This window comes from Dendrobates tinctorius, unplaced genomic scaffold (assembly GCF_039654945.1).
Source record: "Dendrobates tinctorius isolate UK_male_01 unplaced genomic scaffold, ASM3965494v1 ptg000015l, whole genome shotgun sequence".
Lineage (NCBI taxonomy): Eukaryota > Metazoa > Chordata > Amphibia > Anura > Dendrobatidae > Dendrobates > Dendrobates tinctorius.
Genome location: NW_027361683.1, coordinates 3,930,012 through 3,951,328, shown reverse-complemented (window position 1 = coordinate 3,951,328; position 21,317 = coordinate 3,930,012). Strand labels below are relative to the sequence as shown.

Here is a 21,317-nt window from a genome sequence, read left to right as displayed (position 1 = left end):
CAAGATGAGGAGATTGAAGAAGATGTGACTCAAAACTTCAAATACAATAGGAATTTTTTGCTAAAATTTGGTCATGCATTGCTTTGTGTTGTTGTATACAGTGTACACTTATATGGTACCTTGTATAAATAATGTTTGGCTCAAAATAGCCAAGGGTGGATTGCAGTGCGAATATGGCTATTTTGAGTCCATATAAAATATACAGAAATATACAGACTGCATTTAGACCAGGACAGACAAGATAATGTCTACAGTGACAATCTTGAGAATCTATGTTTGCTGTTTGTCATTGTAAAACATTAAGGTTTATTCAACCTCTGTCTGTGGTGAGTTTATCAGACCATTAGCTGCATTTCTGATGTGATGTTCCCGCAGTGACACAATGTTGAGTATACTAAAAGACAATGCTTGTTGAAACAGTATGTTTAATCTGGATTACTGGAAAGGATTAACCTTTGTGTAAGCTGTTGACTAGTGTTGAGCATTCCGATACCGCAAATATCGGGTATCGGCCGATACTTGCTGTATCGGAATTCCGATACCGACTTCCGATATTTTTTCAATATCAGAATTCGGCATCGGAATCGGAAGTTCAAAGTTGATTGACGGCCTGACGTCATCATGATGCGCGGTGTGTGCGCATCAAGATGCGCCGTCATTTCGGGCCTTCCGGGGGTCTCTGCCGGCCTGCCGGGGGGCTGTGTGGACTGCCCGGGGTCGGTACCGGCCTGCCGGGGGGCTGTGCCGGCCTGCCGGTGGTCTGTGCACCCTGTGGGGGTCTGTACCGGCCTGCCGGGGGGCTGTGCCGGCCTGCCGGGGGGCTGTGCTGATGTCCGGGGGTCTGTGCAAGCATCGTCCGATGGGACTACAAGTCCCATCTGGCGATGCCTGCTACCATGACAGTGATTGACACATTAGCCAATGATGGGACAGTAGTAGTCCCATCATCCGGCTAATGTGTTAAATGTTAAAAAAAAAAAAAAAAAATACTACATACATACTACATACATACTACATGCTACATACATACTACATATATACTACATGCATGCTACATACATACTACATGCTACATACATACTACATATATACTACATGCATGCTACATACATACTACATGCTACATACATACTACATATATATTACATGCATGCTACATACATACTACATGCTACATACATACTACATATATACTACATACATACTACATACATGCTACATACATGCTACATACATACTGCATGCTACATACATACTACATACTACATGTGGGAATTTCCCACGCAGCAATGGCATAAAGTGAGACTAGGGACTTTTTTTTTTTTAAGTGGCGGAGGAATACAGTGCGGAAGGATACCTACCTTCCGTCATTGGATTCCTGCAGCCCGTAGAGAACGGCAGCATCATCTGATGCTGCAGTTCTCTACCCAAGATCGTCGTGGGACACACTCGTGGACTGCTTCGGATCGTGGGTGAGTATTTTTGTTTTTTGTTATGTTAATATTTATTCCGGAAAAGACAATGGCTTCGGGGAACAATGTGACAAGTATTGGTAAGTATGTTACTCTATGTTATATGTACTGTATGTCTATGTATGTATTGTATGAATGTATTGTATGTATGTAGTATATATGTGGTATGTATGTAGCATGTAGTATGTATGTAGTATGTATGTAGCATGCATGTAGCATGCAGTATGTATGTAGCATGCATGTAGTATATATGTAGTATGTATGTAGCATGTAGCATGTATGTAGTATGTATGTGGTATGTATGTAGCATGTAGTATGTATGTAGCATGCATGTAGTATATATGTAGTATGTATGTAGCATGTAGTATGTATGTAGTATGTATGTGGTATGTATGTAGCATGTAGTATGTATGTAGCATGCATGTAGCATGCATGTAGTATGTATGTAGCATGTATGTAGCATGCATGTAGTATGTATGTAGTATGTATGTAGTATGTATGTAGCATGCATGTAGTATGTATGTAGTATGTATGTAGTATGTATGTGGTATGTATGTAGCATGTAGTATGTATGTAGCATGCATGTAGCATGTATGTAGCATGCATGTAGCATGCATGTAGTATGTATGTATTATGTATGTAGTATGTATGTAGTATGTATGTAGCATGCAGTATGTATGTAGCATGCATGTAGCATGCATGTAGTATGTATGTAGTATGTATGTAGCATGCAGTATGTATGTAGTATGTATGTAGCATGCAGTATGTATGTAGCATGTATGTAGCATGTACAGTATGTAGTATGTATGTAGTATATATGTAGTATGTATGTAGCATGTAGTATGTATGTAGCATGTAGTATGTATGTAGCATGCATGTAGTATATATGTAGTATGTATGTAGCATGTATGTAGCATGTAGTATGTATGTAGCATGTAGTATGTATGTAGCATGCATGTAGTATGTATGTAGTATTTTTTTTTTTTTTTTTTTAACATTTAACACATTAGCCGGATGATGGGACTACTACTGTCCCATCATTGGCTAATGTGTCAATCACTGTCATGGTAGCAGGCATCGCCCGATGGGACTTGTAGTCCCATCGGACGATGCCTGCACAGACCCCCGAAGCCTGCACAGACCACCGGCAGGCCGGCACAGCCCCCCGGCAGGCCGGCACAGCCCCCCGGAGCCTGCACAGACCACCGGCAGGCCGGCACAGCCCCCCGGCAGGCCGGCACAGCCCACCGGAGCCTGCACAGACCACCGGAGCCTGCACAGACCCCCTGGCAGGCCGGCACAGCCCCCCGAAAGGCCCGTACAGACCCCAGAGAGGCTGTACAAGGCAAAAACAGGGTTTTTCTTATTCCGATACCGGAAGTCCCATAGACTTGAATGGGACTTCCGGTATCGGAATCGGCGATACCGATACTTTTTTTAAAGATCGGCCGATCCATTCCGATCCGATACTTTGAAGTATCGGACGGTATCGCTCAACTCTACTGTTGACTTACTTGAATTTTAAGAGCAGTGAATGGTGTGAGTATACTAACAAGGCATCACCTGATATTTGTGTCATATGGGGGTTAAAAGTGGACTAGGCATATAGACAATTGCACATTATTGTACATAAGGCTATAGAAATATAGCTGGGGAAACCTAATGTAGAACCAGAAATATAGTTGGCGATCTGAAACCATTATAGTGTATTCAATCTTAAAGATCTCTTTAACTGTAGTCTGAAATTTATATATTTTGTGCTAGGTTTATGATCATAGCATGTTGTTGGAAACTTTGTTCTGGTGTATGATTTACTCTTATCATATGTAAATGTTAGGGCAAGAGAAAATAGTCCAAAGATGCAAGTTTTTTTTATGTTATTTATTCTTGATAGCTGGCCACTGTCATGTGATTGGAACATCAGACAATTAACTTGTGTATTTTCATGTTTACACGATATTATATTGTGTAAGCCTTTTGCTTAAAGCATATAAAAGCCCGGGAGGCAGTCAGAAGAGGCAGGAGCTTTGTGGACCTGTGTAAGAGGATGCTCTTCACAATGTAGGTCCTAGAAAGCATTCTGTCTTTGCTGACCGCTCCTCCAGCTGAAGTATTTCCGGACAGATGTAAATGCCCATAGTGAAGATTCTTTTCTCTTCTTCTTTTTGATGTGAGTATATGTACCAAAACCTTTGTAGTTTGAATATATAAGTATATGCAATATCATACTACTTTCTATTTCGATATCATTGTCATACATTCCATTGATTTGGTGTTTTTGTCATTTAGATTGATCATTGTATAATAAAATTGTGTCATATCCAAGTGGTGCCTTCTTTAAAGCCGTATCCGAACCTTATTGCTAAACAGTTGGCAATACACTCACCTGGACAAAATAATAAAAGTTGGAGTGCTTTGAAAAAAGCAGTTTGAACAGTAGTGTGCACATAGCAATGCAGCTAGCAGGTAGCCTTAAAAGGCAGCCTAATCACCACCAGCGCTGCTGCACAAAAGCAAAAATCATTCCCTAACACTAACTGTACAGTGAAAAGCGCTATCAGCAGAAGCAGTTTTTTTTCTTCCCTGCCTAACACTCTCCCTTATTCAGAGTCAGCAGCAGCACCTCCCCTATTCTGAGATCGGCAGAAGTAAGATGGCGGTCGGCGGTCACAGCCTTTTATACCCACTGTGACGCCACACAAAGCCAGCCAATCACTTCAATGCCCTTCTCTAAAATGGTGGTGGCTGCTGCCTATGTCATCACGTTGCCCACAGCGTGCGTCCACCTTCATTGGCTGAGAAAAGGCGTTGGATGCATTATTTGAAACGCGACTTTGGTGCTCGGGTCGCCGACCTCATGGCCGACCTCACGCTTTACCTAAAGTCGGCGTTTTTTGAAATTGACCGACCCGTTTCACTCAACTCTAATCATCATTTCAAATGTGTCACATAATAGGTGAAAATGTTGCTAGAATAAATTAATTTTGCTTAAACCAATGTAAATCTACATATAATTTACTATGCTAGTAGGTATGTAATCCAATAAAGAGTCTTACCTCCTCCATATCATTAGTCCAATTACCATAGAGAGTAGCACAATGAATCCAGCCACGGACACTATCACTATGATGATCAGCGGATTCTGCTCACTGGAAGCAAGGGCCACTACAAAGCAAACAAAAAGACAGAGAGGAATGCACAATTACTTCTTTATCACCCTGTACATGCTTAAACTTGTTTATGCCAAAATAACTTCATACAAACTAAGACTATTACTTTAAATGCATTTCATGTGGAAGTCTTTAGTAAGTCATGTACCTTCATACAGATAGGATTTTGCATAATTTAGATGTTATAATAAACATAACATTAAGTGAGACAGTATGGTTCAGCAAAATGCACAAATAAATTAGATTATATGGTCAAAAGTATGTAGACACCACAACTACAGTTAGGTCCATATATATTTGGACAGAGACAACATTTTTCTAATTTTGGTTCTAGACATTACCACAATGAATTTTAAACAAAACAATTCAGATGCAGTTGAAGTTCAGACTTTCAGCTTTCATTTGAGGGTATCCACATTAAAATTGGATGAAGGGTTTAGGAGCTTCAGCTGCTTAACATGTGCCACCCTGTTTTTAAAGGGACCAAGAGTAATTGGACAGATTAAATAACCGTAAATAAAATGTATATTTCTAGTACTTGGTTGAAAACCCTTTGTTGGCAATGACTGCTTGAAGTCTTGAAGTCATGGACATCACCAGACGCTGTGTTTCCTCCTTTTTGATGCTCTGCCAGGCTTTCACTGCGGTGGTTTTCAGTTGCTGTTTGTTTGTGGGCCTTTCTGTCTGATGTTTAGTCTTTAACAAGTGAAATGTATGCTGAATTTGGTTGAGCTCAGGTGACTTCAGAAAGGCAGATTTTAAGGGATTCAGAAAGAGAAATGGAGGGATCCAATGGCTGGATATCCTTAAAGACAAAAATGTCCAGGAAGGATGGAAAATCTTGAAAAATGAAATTCTCAAAGCACAATTGTTAACAATTCTGAAAAGAGGGAAGAATAGGAAGCATTTAAGGAAGCCAGGATGGATGAACACAGAACTTAAGCACATGCTAAAAAGGAAGAAAAAACATTTATAAAATGGAAAGAGGGAGGCATATCTAAAGAAGAATATAATGCTGTCTGCAGAATCTGCAGGGCACAAATCAGATTATCTAAAGCTGATAATGAATTGAGGCTTGCAAGAGATGTCAAAAGCAATAATAAAGGATTTTGAGGATATGTCAAAAGTAAAGAATCCAGGATATCTATAAACAGAAAGATAGTGAGGAAACACTTAGCTAACCTAAATGAATTCAAGTCTCCAGGTGCAGATGAATTACACCCCAGAGTACTGAAGGAGATAGCAGAAGAAATTTTTGAACCCCTCTCCATAATCTTTGAAAATTCTGGGAGAACAGGAGAAGTCCCAGAAGACTGGAGAAGAGCAAATGTTGTTCCTATCTTCAAAAAGGGGAAGAAGGTGGACCCAGGCAACTATAGGCCGGTGAGTCTGACTTCTATACCAGGAAAGATCTTTGAACAAATTATTAAACAACATGTATGTCAGTACCTGGATAAGAATGAAGTGATTAAACAGAGTCAGCATGGGTTTGTAACTAATAAGTCATGTCAGACTAACTTAATTTCCTTCTATGACAGAATCACTGATTGGGTGATCAAGGAAATGCTGTAGATATAGTATATCTTGACTTCAGCAAAGCATTTGACAAAGTATCTCATACAATCCTTATTGAAAAAATGACTAAGTATGGAATGGACAAGGCAACTGTTACTGTAGGTGTATTCATAACTGGCTTAGTGATCGGACCCAAAGAGTGGTTGTAAAAGGCTCTAAAAGGTTGTAAATGGCTGCACATCCAGTTGGAAGAATGTCTCAAGTGGGGTACCACAGGGCTCTGTCCTGGGCCCTGTAATGTTCAACATCTTTATCAACGATTTAGATGAAGGAATTGAGGGTAAACTGATTAAATTTGCTGATGACACAAAGCTAGGAGGGATAGCTAACACTAGAGAAGAGAGAGAGAGAGAGATAATTCAAAAGATATAAATAAACTGGAGCAGTGGGCAGCAACTAACAATGGTTTTAACAGGGAAAAATGCAAAGTACTACATCTGGGCAATAAAAATGAAAAAAGCATATACAGAATGGGAGGAATAGGACTAAGCAACAGCACATGTGAAAAAGACTTGGGTATACTAATAGATCACAGACTGAATATGAGTCACAACAGTGTGAAGCAGCAGCAAAAAAAAGGCAAATGCAATTCTAGGATGTATTAACAGAAGCATACAGTCTAGATCACGTGACGTCATTATTTCCCTCTAATCCTCTTTGGTCAGACCTCATCTGGAATATTGTGTCCAGTTTTGGGCACCACATTTTAAAAAAGACATCAACAAACTGGTGCAAGTTCAGAAAAGAGTGACCAGAATGGTGACCGGTCAGCAAACCCTGTCTTATGAGGAAAGGTTGCAGGATTTGGGAATGTTTAGTTTGCAAAAGAGAAGACTGAGAGGAGACTTAATAGCTGTCTACAAATATCTAAAGGGCTGTCACATTGTAGAAGGATCATCTTTTTTCTCATTTGCACAAGGAAAGACTAGAAGCAATGGGATAAAACTGAATGGGAGGAGACACAGATTAGATATTAGAAAAAACTTTTTGACAGTTAGAGTGAACAATGAGTGGAACAGGCTGCCATGAGAAGTGGTGAGTTCTCCTTCAATGGAAGTCTTCAAACAGAGTCTGGACAGACATCTGACTGGGATGATTTAGCGAATCCTGCTTTGAGCAGGGGGTTGGACCAGATGGCCCAGGAGGTCCCTTCCAACTCTACGATTCTATGATTCTATGATTCTATGCCTTCGCCATACTTTTCTCTTTCCATCATTCTGGTAGAGGTTGATCTTGGTTTCATCTGTCCAAAGAATGTTCTTCCAGAACTGTGCTGGCTTTTATAGATGTTTTTTAGCAAGGTCCAGTCTAGCCTTTTGATTCTTGATGCTTATGAGTGGCTTGCACCATGCAGTGAACCCTCTGTATTTACTTTCATGCAGTCTTCTCTTTATTGTAGATTTGGATATTGATATGCCTACCTCCTGGAGAGTGTTGTTCTCTTGGTTAGCTGTTGTGAAGGGGTTTCTCTTCACCATGGAGACTATTCTGTGATCATCCACCACTGTTGTCTTCCGTGGGCACCCTGGTCTTTTTGCATTGATAAGTTCACGTGTGCTTTCTTTCTTTCTCAGGATGTACCAAACTGTAGATTTTGCCACTCCTAATGTTATAGCAATTTCTCGGATTGCTTTTTTCTGTTTTTGCAGCTTAAGGATGGCTTGTTTCACCTGCATGGAGAGGTCCTTTGACCGCATGTTTCCTTCACAGCAAAACCTTCCAAATGCAAGCACCACACTTCAAATCAACTCTAGGCCTTTATTCTGCTTAATTGAGAATGACATAACGAAGGGATTGCCCACACCTGTCCATGAAATAGCCTTGGAGTCAATTGTCCAATTACTTTTGGTCCATTTAAAAACAGGGTGGCACATGTTAAGGAGCTGAAACTCCTAAACCCTTCATCCAATGTTAATGTGGATACCCTCAAATGAAAGCTGAAAGTCTGAACTTCAACTGCATCTGAATTGTTTTGTTTAAAATTCATTGTGGTAATGTCTAGAACCAAAATTAGAAAAATGTTGTCTCTTTCCAAATATCTATGGACCTAACTGTATATGAGCTTGTTGTACATGCTGTTCCAATGATGGGAATAGGGTCAGGTGTCTGTGCAGGCTGCTCAAGTTCATTCGTTTTAAATTTGTGCAACCTTTCTTTATGTCTTTTGTGCACTGGCTTATAGTTATGGCGGAACAAAAATGGACCTTCTGTAAAATGTCATCACAAATGAAGAGCATGCAATTGTCTACATTGTCTTTGCATGCTTAGAGATAATCAGCCTCCAATGAAATGATGCTCAGTCCATGTCATAATAAACAGACCCATCAATATCTCAAGGGCTCTTTGGACCAAAAATCTGTACTTTTGGACTTTGACAAGCAAGTATACATTGTTACACTTTTTTCTGTATAGAGGTTGTACCCTCTTCATTTTTTAGTTTGAAAGCTACACTCCTGATTTTTTTTTACTTTATCGCAAGTGTTGTATCACTAATCCATGTCCCCTGCTCATAGCAATATGCTCACCAGCTGTTGTCTTCTGCTCCTCTCATCACCATTCTGGTCCAGCTCCACCACCTTATGACCGCAGCTAGTTCTGACTGACCGGAAGTCAGAGTTAACAACCACAAGCTAACAATGGAAGACTAGGAGAGCCTCATTCTTGCTCTTACAGATTTACATTGATAACTGACCTCCAGCTTGCCCAGAAACCACTGGAGAGATCCTGCAGAGAGCACTGATAACAGATGATGATGGCTGCTGGTAAGAATATTACAAGGGGAAGGGAACTCACATTAGTGATCGCACTCTAGCAGTGAAATAAAAAAAAATGCCACATTGGTGCTTTAAGTCTGGATTAATAGGCAATATATGTCACTGTATGGCTAGGCAATGGCATACATCAGATTCATCCATTTAACCTGTATATATCAGAAAATACTCCTGAAAAAAACACATCTGATGGAAGGTTCGGACCTACGTGAAAATAACCAATACATATTAGATTAATATCAACTAAAGCCAATAATTCTGGAGGGTATAGTTTACCATCTAACGTGTTTGGAGATCCTCTATTGTTGTGAATTCTCTCTCTTGCTTCCCTCTGGTGATTACTGAAGGTACTGGAGCTGGTTAGAATGACAGAGGGGTTGCGAGTTCTCTTTCTGGGCTCCCTCTGGTGGTTACTGGAGGTAGTGGAGTTGATCTGATTGACAGAGGCTTGCCACCTGATAATGAGGATGACAATTGGAGATCTGGGGTTTCAGATTGGGATTTAAGACAGCCGACTCCCTCTATCCCTGCTGGTGACTTTCTTCCTGTGCCTTCTGAGGTCTGATGTCTCCTGCTCTGTCACTGCATGTTCAGCTAAGTGGTTAATTTGCTAATCTGTTTGCATTTGATCTGGTTTTGTCTAGCTCTGCTTTGTGCGGGTCAGCCAGCTCCGGCTGGGGCTATGCTGAATCACCGCCCATATGTTACTGCTTGTGCCAGTTTGTTTTGTCCCCTGTTATATTGGTCTCTTTTTGCTTTGCTTTCAGAATATACCAGAGTGCTGATATAGTGGGGGCGAAGTCGTGCGACTTCAGTAATTTTTGTGCATGAGACTTGTTGGACTTTTGCAGGTATTTTTGCGTGATTGCAGACAGTGTCTTTACTTTACTGTCCTGTTTAGTCAGTGTGGGCCTCATCGTTTGCTCAGTCTATTTTTCTGCCTGCGTTTGTGTTTTCATCTTGTCTCACTGACAATATATGTTTGGGGGCTATCTATTTCTTTGGGGTCTGCTCCGGGGCAGTTTAGATTTCCCCTTTCTTGCTTTAGGCTTAGTTAGCTCTCCGGCTGTGCCGAGGCGTCTAGGATCATCGTAGGTACGCTCCACAGCTACTGCTAGTTGTGTGGACAGGATCAAGGGTCTGCAATCCGCTTAGTTACCAACCGCTCTGGTTTTCTGTGGCTTAGCCTGGGCCTGCTATCCTACTCGGTGACCCATTCATAACACCCTCTCTTCCCAATGATAGATGATATAGTTGGAGAGAAGGATGCACAGATCAAATTTAAATGTCTGATCCTTTTGTCTTTTTACATTGTCAGAGGAGTCTGGCAGCAGTTTTCTTTCTGCGCCCTATTGAAATCAAATGTAATTTCATGGAGCTGTAAGTGATCCTTGTTAGCAAATAATCATGTGTGAGAACATAGATGTCATAGAGACGAGTTCCCTGATTTATCCCAGCTCCAGCTCCGGGCAGTGCTCCCTTCTCCTATGACTGGCTCCCCTTTACTATTCTGAGCCAGGTTACTCAGGTGACCTAGCAAGTATCTCTAATATCTCCCAAAGCCCATGTGTTGCCCCAGTATTCTTCCAGTATAGCGTCTTGCTCTCATGTGCATTTGCAGCTACTTTTATTGATTTTAGCCTTGCTGGTCTATCTGTAATCTTGTATACCCTATCATCCCATTCTTTGCTGTTCCACGTGAACTGGTAAATCAAGTTCCCTGCATCATCGCCTTCAGTCCATGCTGCTCATCCTGACTTATGGCTTAGAGAATCCTCCTCACCAGATGAGCACATATCACCTTCCTTCTCTTAGCCAAAAAGGATTCTTTCTTACTCTGCAGTCACTCATAGGCTGAATTAGTCACTAATATGATTCTGATTTCATGAGAAGGCAATCAGAACTTTAATATATTGGATTTCATATAGTTCTAATGCAAAAATATGGTGGCGTGTTCCATCAACTGTTGAATCACTGAGCTACTCTCCCCTAAGGTGAAATATCATACTGAGGCATATAGAGTGCTCACATGTAGTAAAGAGCATTTGTAATGACCTCCCTACAATCTCTGAATAAAAAGTCTAAAGGGATTGTCAGTGATTAAACAAAAAGATCTGTTTTTTTCCCAGATATCTTGACTTTCACATATGTGCATATCTCATATGGCAGCTAGGTTGAGGAGGGCTGATCGGCAGTACTATCTACTCACTAGGGATAACGTTATCACTTGTAAAAATATTTTTAAAAAATATTTTAAAATAAATTCAGAAGAGTAAATGACCTCCATGAATACAGTTGATGTTGATGGAAGAATTTAAGAAGTTATCTTAATCATAAAATGTAATAAGAGCAAATAACTTTCCTGGGGGTCCCATAAGGTACTGTAAATAAATGTAAAACAATTCATTGCCGGCCAGACAGGGCCACGCTATTGAAATAAGTATTTCAAAATCACTCTACTGAAATACTACAATGTTGCACTCTGGCTTTTGTAGTACTCATACACTCATATACAATGACTTGAAAAAAAAAATTCCTGTTTATCACAAGGCCACATTAAAATGACGATATCTGAATACTTTTCTTATTCATTAATTTTCTGCAACTTAATGTCTGCATGAGAAGGTTCTAGGCAGCTACACTTTTTTCCATAAAAATTTTATTGGATTCAATGCATTCTGAAAATGTCTCTTGAGCAGTAAACGGATGCAATTTAAGGCCCCGTTAAGCACAATCTGTAAAATTCATACTGAGCAAGCTATCATGTCAACCTTTCATTTATAACTGTGGTGTCTGTTTAAATGGAAATCATCCTTTTCTTAGACAACAATATTTTTGTCATGCGCGTCACTGCCATGGCTTTTTAACAAACTGTGTGAGAACCGCCGCCGTCGTGGCTTTGGAGCCTTTTAATGGAACAAAATGAGAGGTTTTCATACATACATACAATTTTGCCAGCAGATAAAAATCACTTGCCCCAACTAATCTGCTCCTTTCCAAATTTATATCAAATCCTTGCCCTAGTTAATCCACAAGCTCATCTTACAGTGTTAGTTCAGACTACAAACATTGGCTCTGGCTCTATTTTCTAGCTGGAACTGGTAGAACTGATTCTTCTTTTAACCTGTTGCTGATCATTGATATTTTATGTCTCATTGAATCAAGAAATGTGTTTAACAAAACATTAAGCTTGTGTAGTCCAGAAAAAAGACAGCACATTAACTGATATGAATCTTCTAAAGTGAGAATTCCACAGAGATTTGATGACTGTACATTGCAATAGTTATACAGTACTGTGCAAAAGTTTTAGGCAGGTGTTAAAAAACCACTGTACTGTAAAAATGCATTAAATTTAGAAGTGGCAGTAGTTTATTTGTATCATTTAGCAAAGTGCAAATTGAATCAAAACAGCATTAATTCTCATAGGCACCCTTACAAACAGGATTTGAAGGAACTGGGCAGATAGTTCTCCAAGACAATTTTGACAACTTAACCAGAGATCTTCTGTGGATTTAGGCTTGTGGAAATCGTTCTGTCTACTCATATAGTCCCACTGAGAATTGATGTTGAAATCAGGACTCTTTGGGGTGCCATATAAACATGTCAAGAAGTTCTTGTTCTCTTTATGCTGGAGACAGTTTTTGATGACAAAGGCTAGATATTTGTTCTGATACAGAATATATTTAGAGCCAATAAGATGCCTGATGGTATTGCATGATGGATAAAGTATCTGACTGTATTTCTCAGCATTAAGGAAAAAAATCAATCCTGACCCAACTTCATTTGCTGAAATGTAGCTTCAAACTTGCATGAAACTTCCAACGTGCTTCATTGTTACTGGAAGACATTTATTTTTGTACCACTATACTGCCCTTTAGCTAAGAAACTGACTTTGGTTACAGCCAAATATTTCAAATTTTGACTCATCAGTCCAGAGCATCTGCTGCTATTATTCTGCACCCAAATTCCCTTGTTTTCTTGCATGGTTGAGTCGTTTCGACTTGTTTCCATGTTGACTGTATGTTTTTTGCAACAATTCTTCCATAAATATCACATCAAGACAGATTTTTTCCAAACAGTAAACTGGTTTAGCTGGTTCCCATTGTTACTGCAAGTTTTGAACTGATGGTACTGCTGGACATCTTCCGATGTTGTAGGAAGTAAGCATGATCTGTCTTTCATTTGCTGCACATAGCTTCTTGGCCAACTGTGTCTATGGTCCTCAAAGTTGCCCATTTCAATACTGAGAAATACAAACAGATTCTTATCCATCAAGCAACACTATCAGTGAGGCAACTGGTTAGCTGGTTAGTTATTTTTCAACAAGGCAGCAACTACAAACATGCAACCATTATCATTAAGAACTATTTTCAATGTAAAGAATAATGAGTCCTGGAAGTGATCATATGACATGCATAGAGCCCAGATGTCAAAATCATCAAGTCTCTCTGGGATTACACAAAGAGACAGAAGTATTTTCACAAACCTTTATCCACAGAAACTCTGAGGTTGGTTCTCCAAGATGTTTGGAACCACATCCCTTCCATGTTTCTTCAAAAACTGAGTGCAAGCCAGCATGAAGAATTGATACTTTTATGCTGTTTTGAAGGCAAAAGCTGGTCACATCATGTATTGATTTGATTTATGTTTCTGTTTTTTTTATTCAATTTACATTTTGTTAACTGATAAAATTAAACTATCCACACTTCTTTTTTACAAGCATTTTTACTTTGCAGCATTTTTTCCACACCTGTTGAAAACTTTTGCACAGTACTGTACATTGTAGCTTTCATAATGACAAATAATGACTGACAATGTTAACCTATGAGTAAGAGGGTGAATGAAATCACTTATGTATATGTTGTGCCATACACCCTAGTTTTTCAGTCAATGCTCTTTGTGAACAGTGGGAAAATATTGTGTACATGCTGTACACATCCTATTACATATAGGTTCACCTAAAGAAATGTAGGAGCCCTTCAATGTAGCGCTATCATAAGGTGTGATATAATTGCTGTCGAACGTGGGTCTAATTGATGTATATTTTTGTAAACTAATGCCCACCTATTCCACAACTGGTGGCGGCTGTAAGCAGTGATACTGCTGTTTAATCATGTCAAGAATGGGCTTTCCTATGTTTTTGCATCACTATCCAGATTTGCTTAAAAAAATGAATGCCCGAATCTCGAATCTATGTTGGCACTCTACTACTCAATTGGAACTTTACCATACAATATACTCTCTGGACTTGTGAGAACATAGTACCGATTTGGGAAATTGTCAAATTCCTGATCTAAAAGGATTTATTCACATAAATTACAATAGAACCCTCTGTTTTCCTGCTCAATGTGACCCCAAGGGGATGGGCAAGTATTCAACTAAGCTGCTTCTTCACCTATTGACTGCTGCTAGATGTTTGATTGCTTATTTCTTTAGGAAGACTTCACCCCCATATTGACAGGAGTATAGCAGCCAGGTATGTGATGTGCATCAAATGGAATATTTATTGACTAGTCTAAAAGCAAAAATAGATTTATTTAAAGCGGTGTGGGCTCCACGGTATTATTACTGAACGCAACAAAATGTATACGTTTTATTTTTATCCTCCTTATCTTTTTCTCACTTCCCTACCTCTCCACTTCCCCTTGGTGGCTTTGTCTTTTGTCACTCCCCTCAAATCAGATGATGTAAATCTATGATAAATATGAAGTGTATTTTTGTGGATATTGATTGCTGGTAGTCATTTCCAGCTTAGATATATGTGAGATCTGCATGAGTCCGTTATTATACGTGTATACAATGTTATTTTGTCTTACTCTTTTACTGTTAAAATTTGTGAAAATCTATATATATATATAAATGAGTGTATGTATGTGTATATATGTGTGTGTGTATCAAGCCATGACAACTCCACATAGCCCTGCCCACTCCGAATAGCCACACTCACTCCACACACAAAGCCCCGTATAATATCTAACATATATATATATATATATATATATATATATATATATATATATGTAATAAAACAAACTGACGGCACATCTAGAACTAGTCTGAATAGGTGCATACCAAAAGGCAACTTACATATTAAATAGAAAATGGCAGCACACCAAATATGAAATATGTGAAATACGAATAGCAAAATGGCTTTAGTAATACATTTCATAATGGCTTTTATAAGGCATATCAAATATGAAATAAGTGAAATATGAATAGCATAATGGCTTTTGCAATCTTGAAAAACATATGAGATACTTAGCACAAAATTTGGCCAAAAGATGTGAGCCCATTCACCAGCGACAAGGTGATCTCAGATTGAATGGGTCCCTATACTGACTACCTGGTGTGAACTGACCTCTGGCTAGTAACATGATAAAGCCTGTATATATATATAGGACGATAGGAACCAAACAGGTGATTGAATGCGATTAAAATCACCACTGGATGAAGGGCAGAGTGCTCAGTCAGAAAAATAGTATACAAGTAATAAAACAAACTGACGGCACATCTAGAACTAGTCTGAATAGGTGCATACCAAAAGGCAACTTACATATTAAATAGAAAATGGCAGCACACCAAATATGAAATATGTGAAATACGAATAGCAAAATGGCTTATATCATATTTGATATGCCTTATAAAAGCCATTATGAAATGTATTACTAAAGCCATTTTGCTATTCGTATTTCACATATTTCATATTTGGTGTGCTGCCATTTTCTATTTAATATATATATATATATATATATATATATATATATATATATATATATATATATATATATATATAGTTGTTCATACAGGACTCAATTTGTCAGAAGGTTTTATGGCCCATTACCATATCTGAGCTATTTCCGCCAAACAGCCCTTTGATCTCACAGAACTTTCACACCATTGATGTAATTTTACCTAATTAAGGATTCTCTCTTCAAGCTCAGTATTTCTTTATGGAAATGTCCATGTATCACACCAGCATGTGCTTTAAACTGTATATAAATAGGGTTTCTTCAAATATTTTGTTCTATCAGCCCGATGAAGGGATGTAAGCATTCCCGAAAGCTTGCTTTGTAACATCATTTACTATTATTTCTTAGCCATTAAAAGGTATCATACCCACAAGATTCCAATTTTGTTTCTCTCACTGAGAGCAATTTATAAAAAAATAAAGGGAACACTATTCCATTTGCAACAGGCTGTTTGGGTTCCCTTTATTTCTTTGAGCAGTATATAATAAATATCTAATATATACACTACCATTCAAAAGTTTAGGGTCAGTTATAGATTTCCTTATTTTTGAAAGAAAAGCACCATTTTTTCCAATGAAGCTAACTTTAAATGATTCAGTAATATATTGTTAATGTGGTAAATGACTATTCTAGCTGCAAATGTCTGGTTTGTAATGCAATATCTTCATAGGTGTATAGATCCCCATTTCCAACAACCATCACTCCAGTGTTCAGTGGACTATGGGATGCAGGATATGTATGATGGGTATATGGGCACTTGACTATGGGATGGAGGATGTGTGATGGGTATATGGGCACTAGACTATGGCATGCAGGATATGTATGATAGGTATAATGGCATGGGACTATGGGGTGGAGGATGTTTGATGGGTATATGTGCACAGGACTATGTGATGGAGGATGTGTGATAGGTATATGGGCACTGGACTGTGGGATGGAGGACATGTATGATGGGTATATGAGCATGGGACTATGGTTTGAGAATATGTATGATGGGTATATGGGCACAGGACTATGGGATGGAGGATATGTGATGGGTATATGGGCACTGGACTATGGGATGGAGGATATGCATGATGAGTATATGGGCATGGGACTATGGGATGGAGGATATGTATGATGGGTATATGGGCTCGGGCCTATGAGATAGACGATATGTATGATGGTATATGGGCACAGTACTATGGGATGGAGGATAAGTGATGGGTATATGGGTACTGGTCTACTGAATGCAGGATAATCATTATAATTTGTTATAACTAACCACAGTTAGTTACTATGCCCGGGCCTCGCTGGGCTCTTCATCTAGTCTTAAATAAAAATGACAGTATAGGAAAAAAAAGAATGAGCCTTCCACCACCACTCTTTATGACATTTTATTTTTTTATTACCGTATATACTCACGTATAAGCTGAGATTTTCAGCCCATTTTTTTGGGCTGAAAGTCCCCCTCTCGGCCTATATGCGAGTCATATACCGGGGTAGGTGGGGGAGGGGGAGTGGGGGTGTCAGATCCTATTGTCCCCCCTGGTGCGATCTCTGCAGCCCCCCCGCTTCTCCCATGGTCTCAGGCACCCACCTTCAGGGGTCACGTGGTACCGCTCTTTAAAGTCATTAATATGCTCATATTCATGATTTTAATGAGCGGTACCATGTGACCGCTGAAGGAAAGAAATGCTGCCAGAGAACATGGGTGAACACAGGGGCTGCAGAGACTGCACCAGGAGGGGGTAAGTATATGCGATATTCACTTATCCCCCGTCCACCACTGCAGCCACTCTGTCCTCCGCGTCCTGTGGTTGTGATGTTCAGGTCAGAGTGCACAATGATGTAGTCAGTGTGAGCCCTCTGCCTGAACAGTTACTGACAGAGGGACCCAGAAGACAGAGCAGCGCGCAGCGATGAATCGGGGACCGGTGAATATTGCCAGCACCTGAGTCCTGAGCCAGCGGTAACACTGGCACCTGTCCACCATAGCACGTCAGTGTCCCCGAGTGTTCAGGACATCAGCACCTGGCCCCCAGCGACGAGAGGTGAGTATGTCATTTTTTTTTGCAGCAGCATATGGGGCCTATTCTATGGAGCATTTTATAAGGGCATAATGTATGGAGCATCTTATGGGGGTATAATGTATGGAGCATCTTATGGGGGCATAATGTATGGAGCATCTTATGGGGCCATAATGTATGGAGCATCTTATGGGGGCATAATGCATTGAGCATCTTATGGGGGCATAATGTATGGAGCATGTTTTGGAGACATAGTGTATATAGCATCTTAGGGGGGCATAATGTATGGAGCATCTTATGGGGGCATAATTTATGGAGCATTTTATGGGGGCATAATGTATGGAGCATCTTATGGGGGCATAACCTATGGAGCATCCTATGTGGCATAATCTATGGAGCATTTTATGGGGCAGCATATGGGGCATATTATTCTATGGAGCATCTTATCGGGCCATTATTGACCTTTGTGCAGCATTATATGGGGCGTATTTTGTATGGAGCATCTTATGGGGCTATCATGAACTTTATGGAGCATTATATGGGGCTCCTGATTCAATATGGATATTCAAAAACATTTAACCTACTGATGTCTTAATTAATTTTACTTTTATTGGTATCTATTTTTATTTTTTAAATTTACCAGTAGCTGCTGCATTTTCCACCTTAGACTTATATGCGAGTCAATAAGTTTTCCTAGTTTTTATAGCAAAATTAGGGGGGTCGGCTTATACTCGGGTTGGCTTATACACAAGTATATACGGAATTTACAATTTCATTTTTTCACAGTTTGAAGAGCACTAAAAATGTTTCTCGTTCAGTTACTCATACATTTTTTCCTCCTTTTTCGTGAAATACAGTTCTTGTCCTTTTCAGGAGGGGTATTTCAGGACTTAAATATGTTTATTTTAATAGCTGATTTACTCTGCAACTCATTCAGGACTGTGTATACAAACATAAGGAAGGCATCTCTACTTCTCTAACATTTGGTGCCCCATTCCTGCAGCTTCACAAACTCCATGCAGCTGCTTTATCTACAATGACGTTGAAAAAAACTTTCTTGCAGAATCATGTGTGAACAACCCCAACGTTTTATAGAAATTTTATAAATGCTGGAAAAACTCTTGATGGTCTTCAATTCACACCATAACGTCCCAGTGGCTGCACACTGATACATATAGCAGTACAGAGGCTTAGAGGAAATCAGATTTGGGGTCCTGGTTTGAATACGAACAAGGAAAGCATTTGCAAAGATTTTTTATGTCCTCCCCATGTGTGTGGATTTCTTTCAGATTCTCCAGTTTCCTCTGACAGTAAAAAGACATAACAACAGAGAATTTAGATTGTGAGCCTTTCTAGAGACAGTGTGTCATGACAAGGCCTGTAAAGCCCTATGGGATATGTTGGCACTACATCAGAAAGTTAAATGAATATAGCATGGACATCTCATGACAGAGCACATTTATGAAATCCTATGAATAAACTATTATTAACATTTCCTAACATTGCAGCTTGTACTCTTCCATCTTAGTCAATGACCAAGTACAAGTATCTGTATCTGGCACAGATATTGATATGAAGTTGCTGTACTTCTGTAAATGATGAAGGAGCACTATGGCTGACATGGTCACATTGATGAGTTGATGCACGTCATTGACATCAATGATGTTTGTCGCACCCTAATTAACCCCATGAGTCCGATCACAGGATTCAGCTCCAGAAAGGACAGTGCCAGAAGATCCAAAGACTATGCTAGAGGTAATTCATCTATGTAAAATTTCTGGAGAAGCATTTCAAAGCGTTTCAGGAATTTTATATATATTTAACTATTTATTAATAGCTGTATAAAGAAGGCTTTAGCTTAGAGGCATTCCCATCTTCAAGATCCTATCCCTATATGTAGTAGGTGTAATAATAATAATAATAATAATAATAATAATAATAATAACAACAACACATATCCAATTAGAAATGTATTATAGTTTTTTGATTCTCTATGTCTGTTTGCTCATGTGCAGGCAAAGCAGGACCTTAGGAATCCATGGTTACATCCACTGATAAATAACAGTTAGGTAGTTAATAGTGGTCGTAACCATGGATACCTAATGTCCTGCAATGCCTGCACATGAGGAAAGAGACATAGCGAATAAAAAAAAAAACTATACTTCATTTCTATTTGCGGATACTTGCTAATATTATTATTACTGTATATCTACTACATATTGAGATAGGATCTTGGAGTGGGGAATACACCTTTAACTGGAGTGATTTCTTCCTGCAGCTCAGATATAAGTGAGGTGCTATTGTAGGGAAGGTGACCTGACGGACGGACGGACGTGTCAGTAGAGAAAGATAGATGTGCACAGTATAGACAGGTGTCAGTTACTACAGTGGGGAAAACAGCTAGGAAAGTGTAGTGGACGTGCCGTACCTTGGGTTGACCATTAGATGGCAGGGAGGAGTGTGAGCAAAGGACTTGACAACAGCTTAGGGCTTTAGAAACCGTTGGTCATGGGGGCGGATTTACAGTGACAGGGGACCGGGAGTGCTATAAATACTGAGGGAGGGTTCCAGAAGGTTCCAGTCCCCAGGGGGAGCTCCAGTGACAGGAGGACTGTGACAGTCTGTGCGCTGTGAAGAGAATCCAAACCAGGGGGACTGAGGAGAGAGAACGTCAGGGGGGTGGTCCTGACAGGAAAGTACCGCAGGATAGACGAGGCACTGAGGTAAAGCACACTGTATTGAGAGAGACTACTGTTCAGTAAAAGTACTGTTGGTTACAGGCCTAGGGCGGCCACAGTGACGGATCTGACAGGAGTGTCAACGAGTGACGAGGGGACGGTGTACACATACACGTCCTCAGTGTAAAGTATGGTGTGCGGGAAGTGGCTCTAGAAACGGAGGGCCGACAAGTAAAGCGAAGTAAAGTGTATTGCATTGAAATGCGGTGTACTGCGGAGGCTGTCAAGTGGGCGGCCAGAGAATAAAGCTTGGACCTGTTGTACCCGACATTTGCCTCCATCGTGTCTCTGATACATCTCTGTGCGGTATAAAGAGGGACCACCCACCCAGCTCGGTCCACACCTCTACACTATATAAAAATAGCTTCATGATAGCATGTGATTAAAACATTCTATATGCCTAATGTGTGTATGAAACAAAAAACACAAGGAGGTACAGAATATGCCATATATTTTTATGGACACAATTGTTAATCCATAATACAGCTGAGTAGAGCCTTTAGTGCGCTGAAATATTAAAGCAAAAATCATTGTGCTGCATGTTGTTTTTAGATACGAAAACATGGATGGCAATTTGCACAGGGTATGAAAATATAATTAAAACAAGATACTTTCCTTGTAAGATATAATTTTACTGTTATTTTTGTAAGTAACTAACTTGTACAGGGTGGGCCATTTATATGGATATACCTAAATAAAATGGGATTGGATGGTGATATAATAATGATAATAATAATAATAATAATAATAATAATAATAATAATAATAATAATAATAATAAATAATTATAAAATTATCAACTTCCTGTTTGTGACACATTAGTATATGGGAGG

The 21,317-nt window shown here is 39.5% G+C and overlaps 1 protein-coding gene across 1 annotated transcript in view; it reads right to left on the bottom strand.

Moving 5' to 3' along the window:
* The window catches only part of EPHA10 (EPH receptor A10), a 1,119,172-nt gene that overhangs the window by 190,655 nt on the left and 907,200 nt on the right, over positions 1-21,317 (bottom strand). The window contains exon 8 of the mRNA XM_073562411.1: positions 4,529-4,637. Coding sequence (XP_073418512.1) covers positions 4,529-4,637 — 109 coding nt within the window. The remainder of the gene's footprint in view (positions 1-4,528; positions 4,638-21,317) is intronic.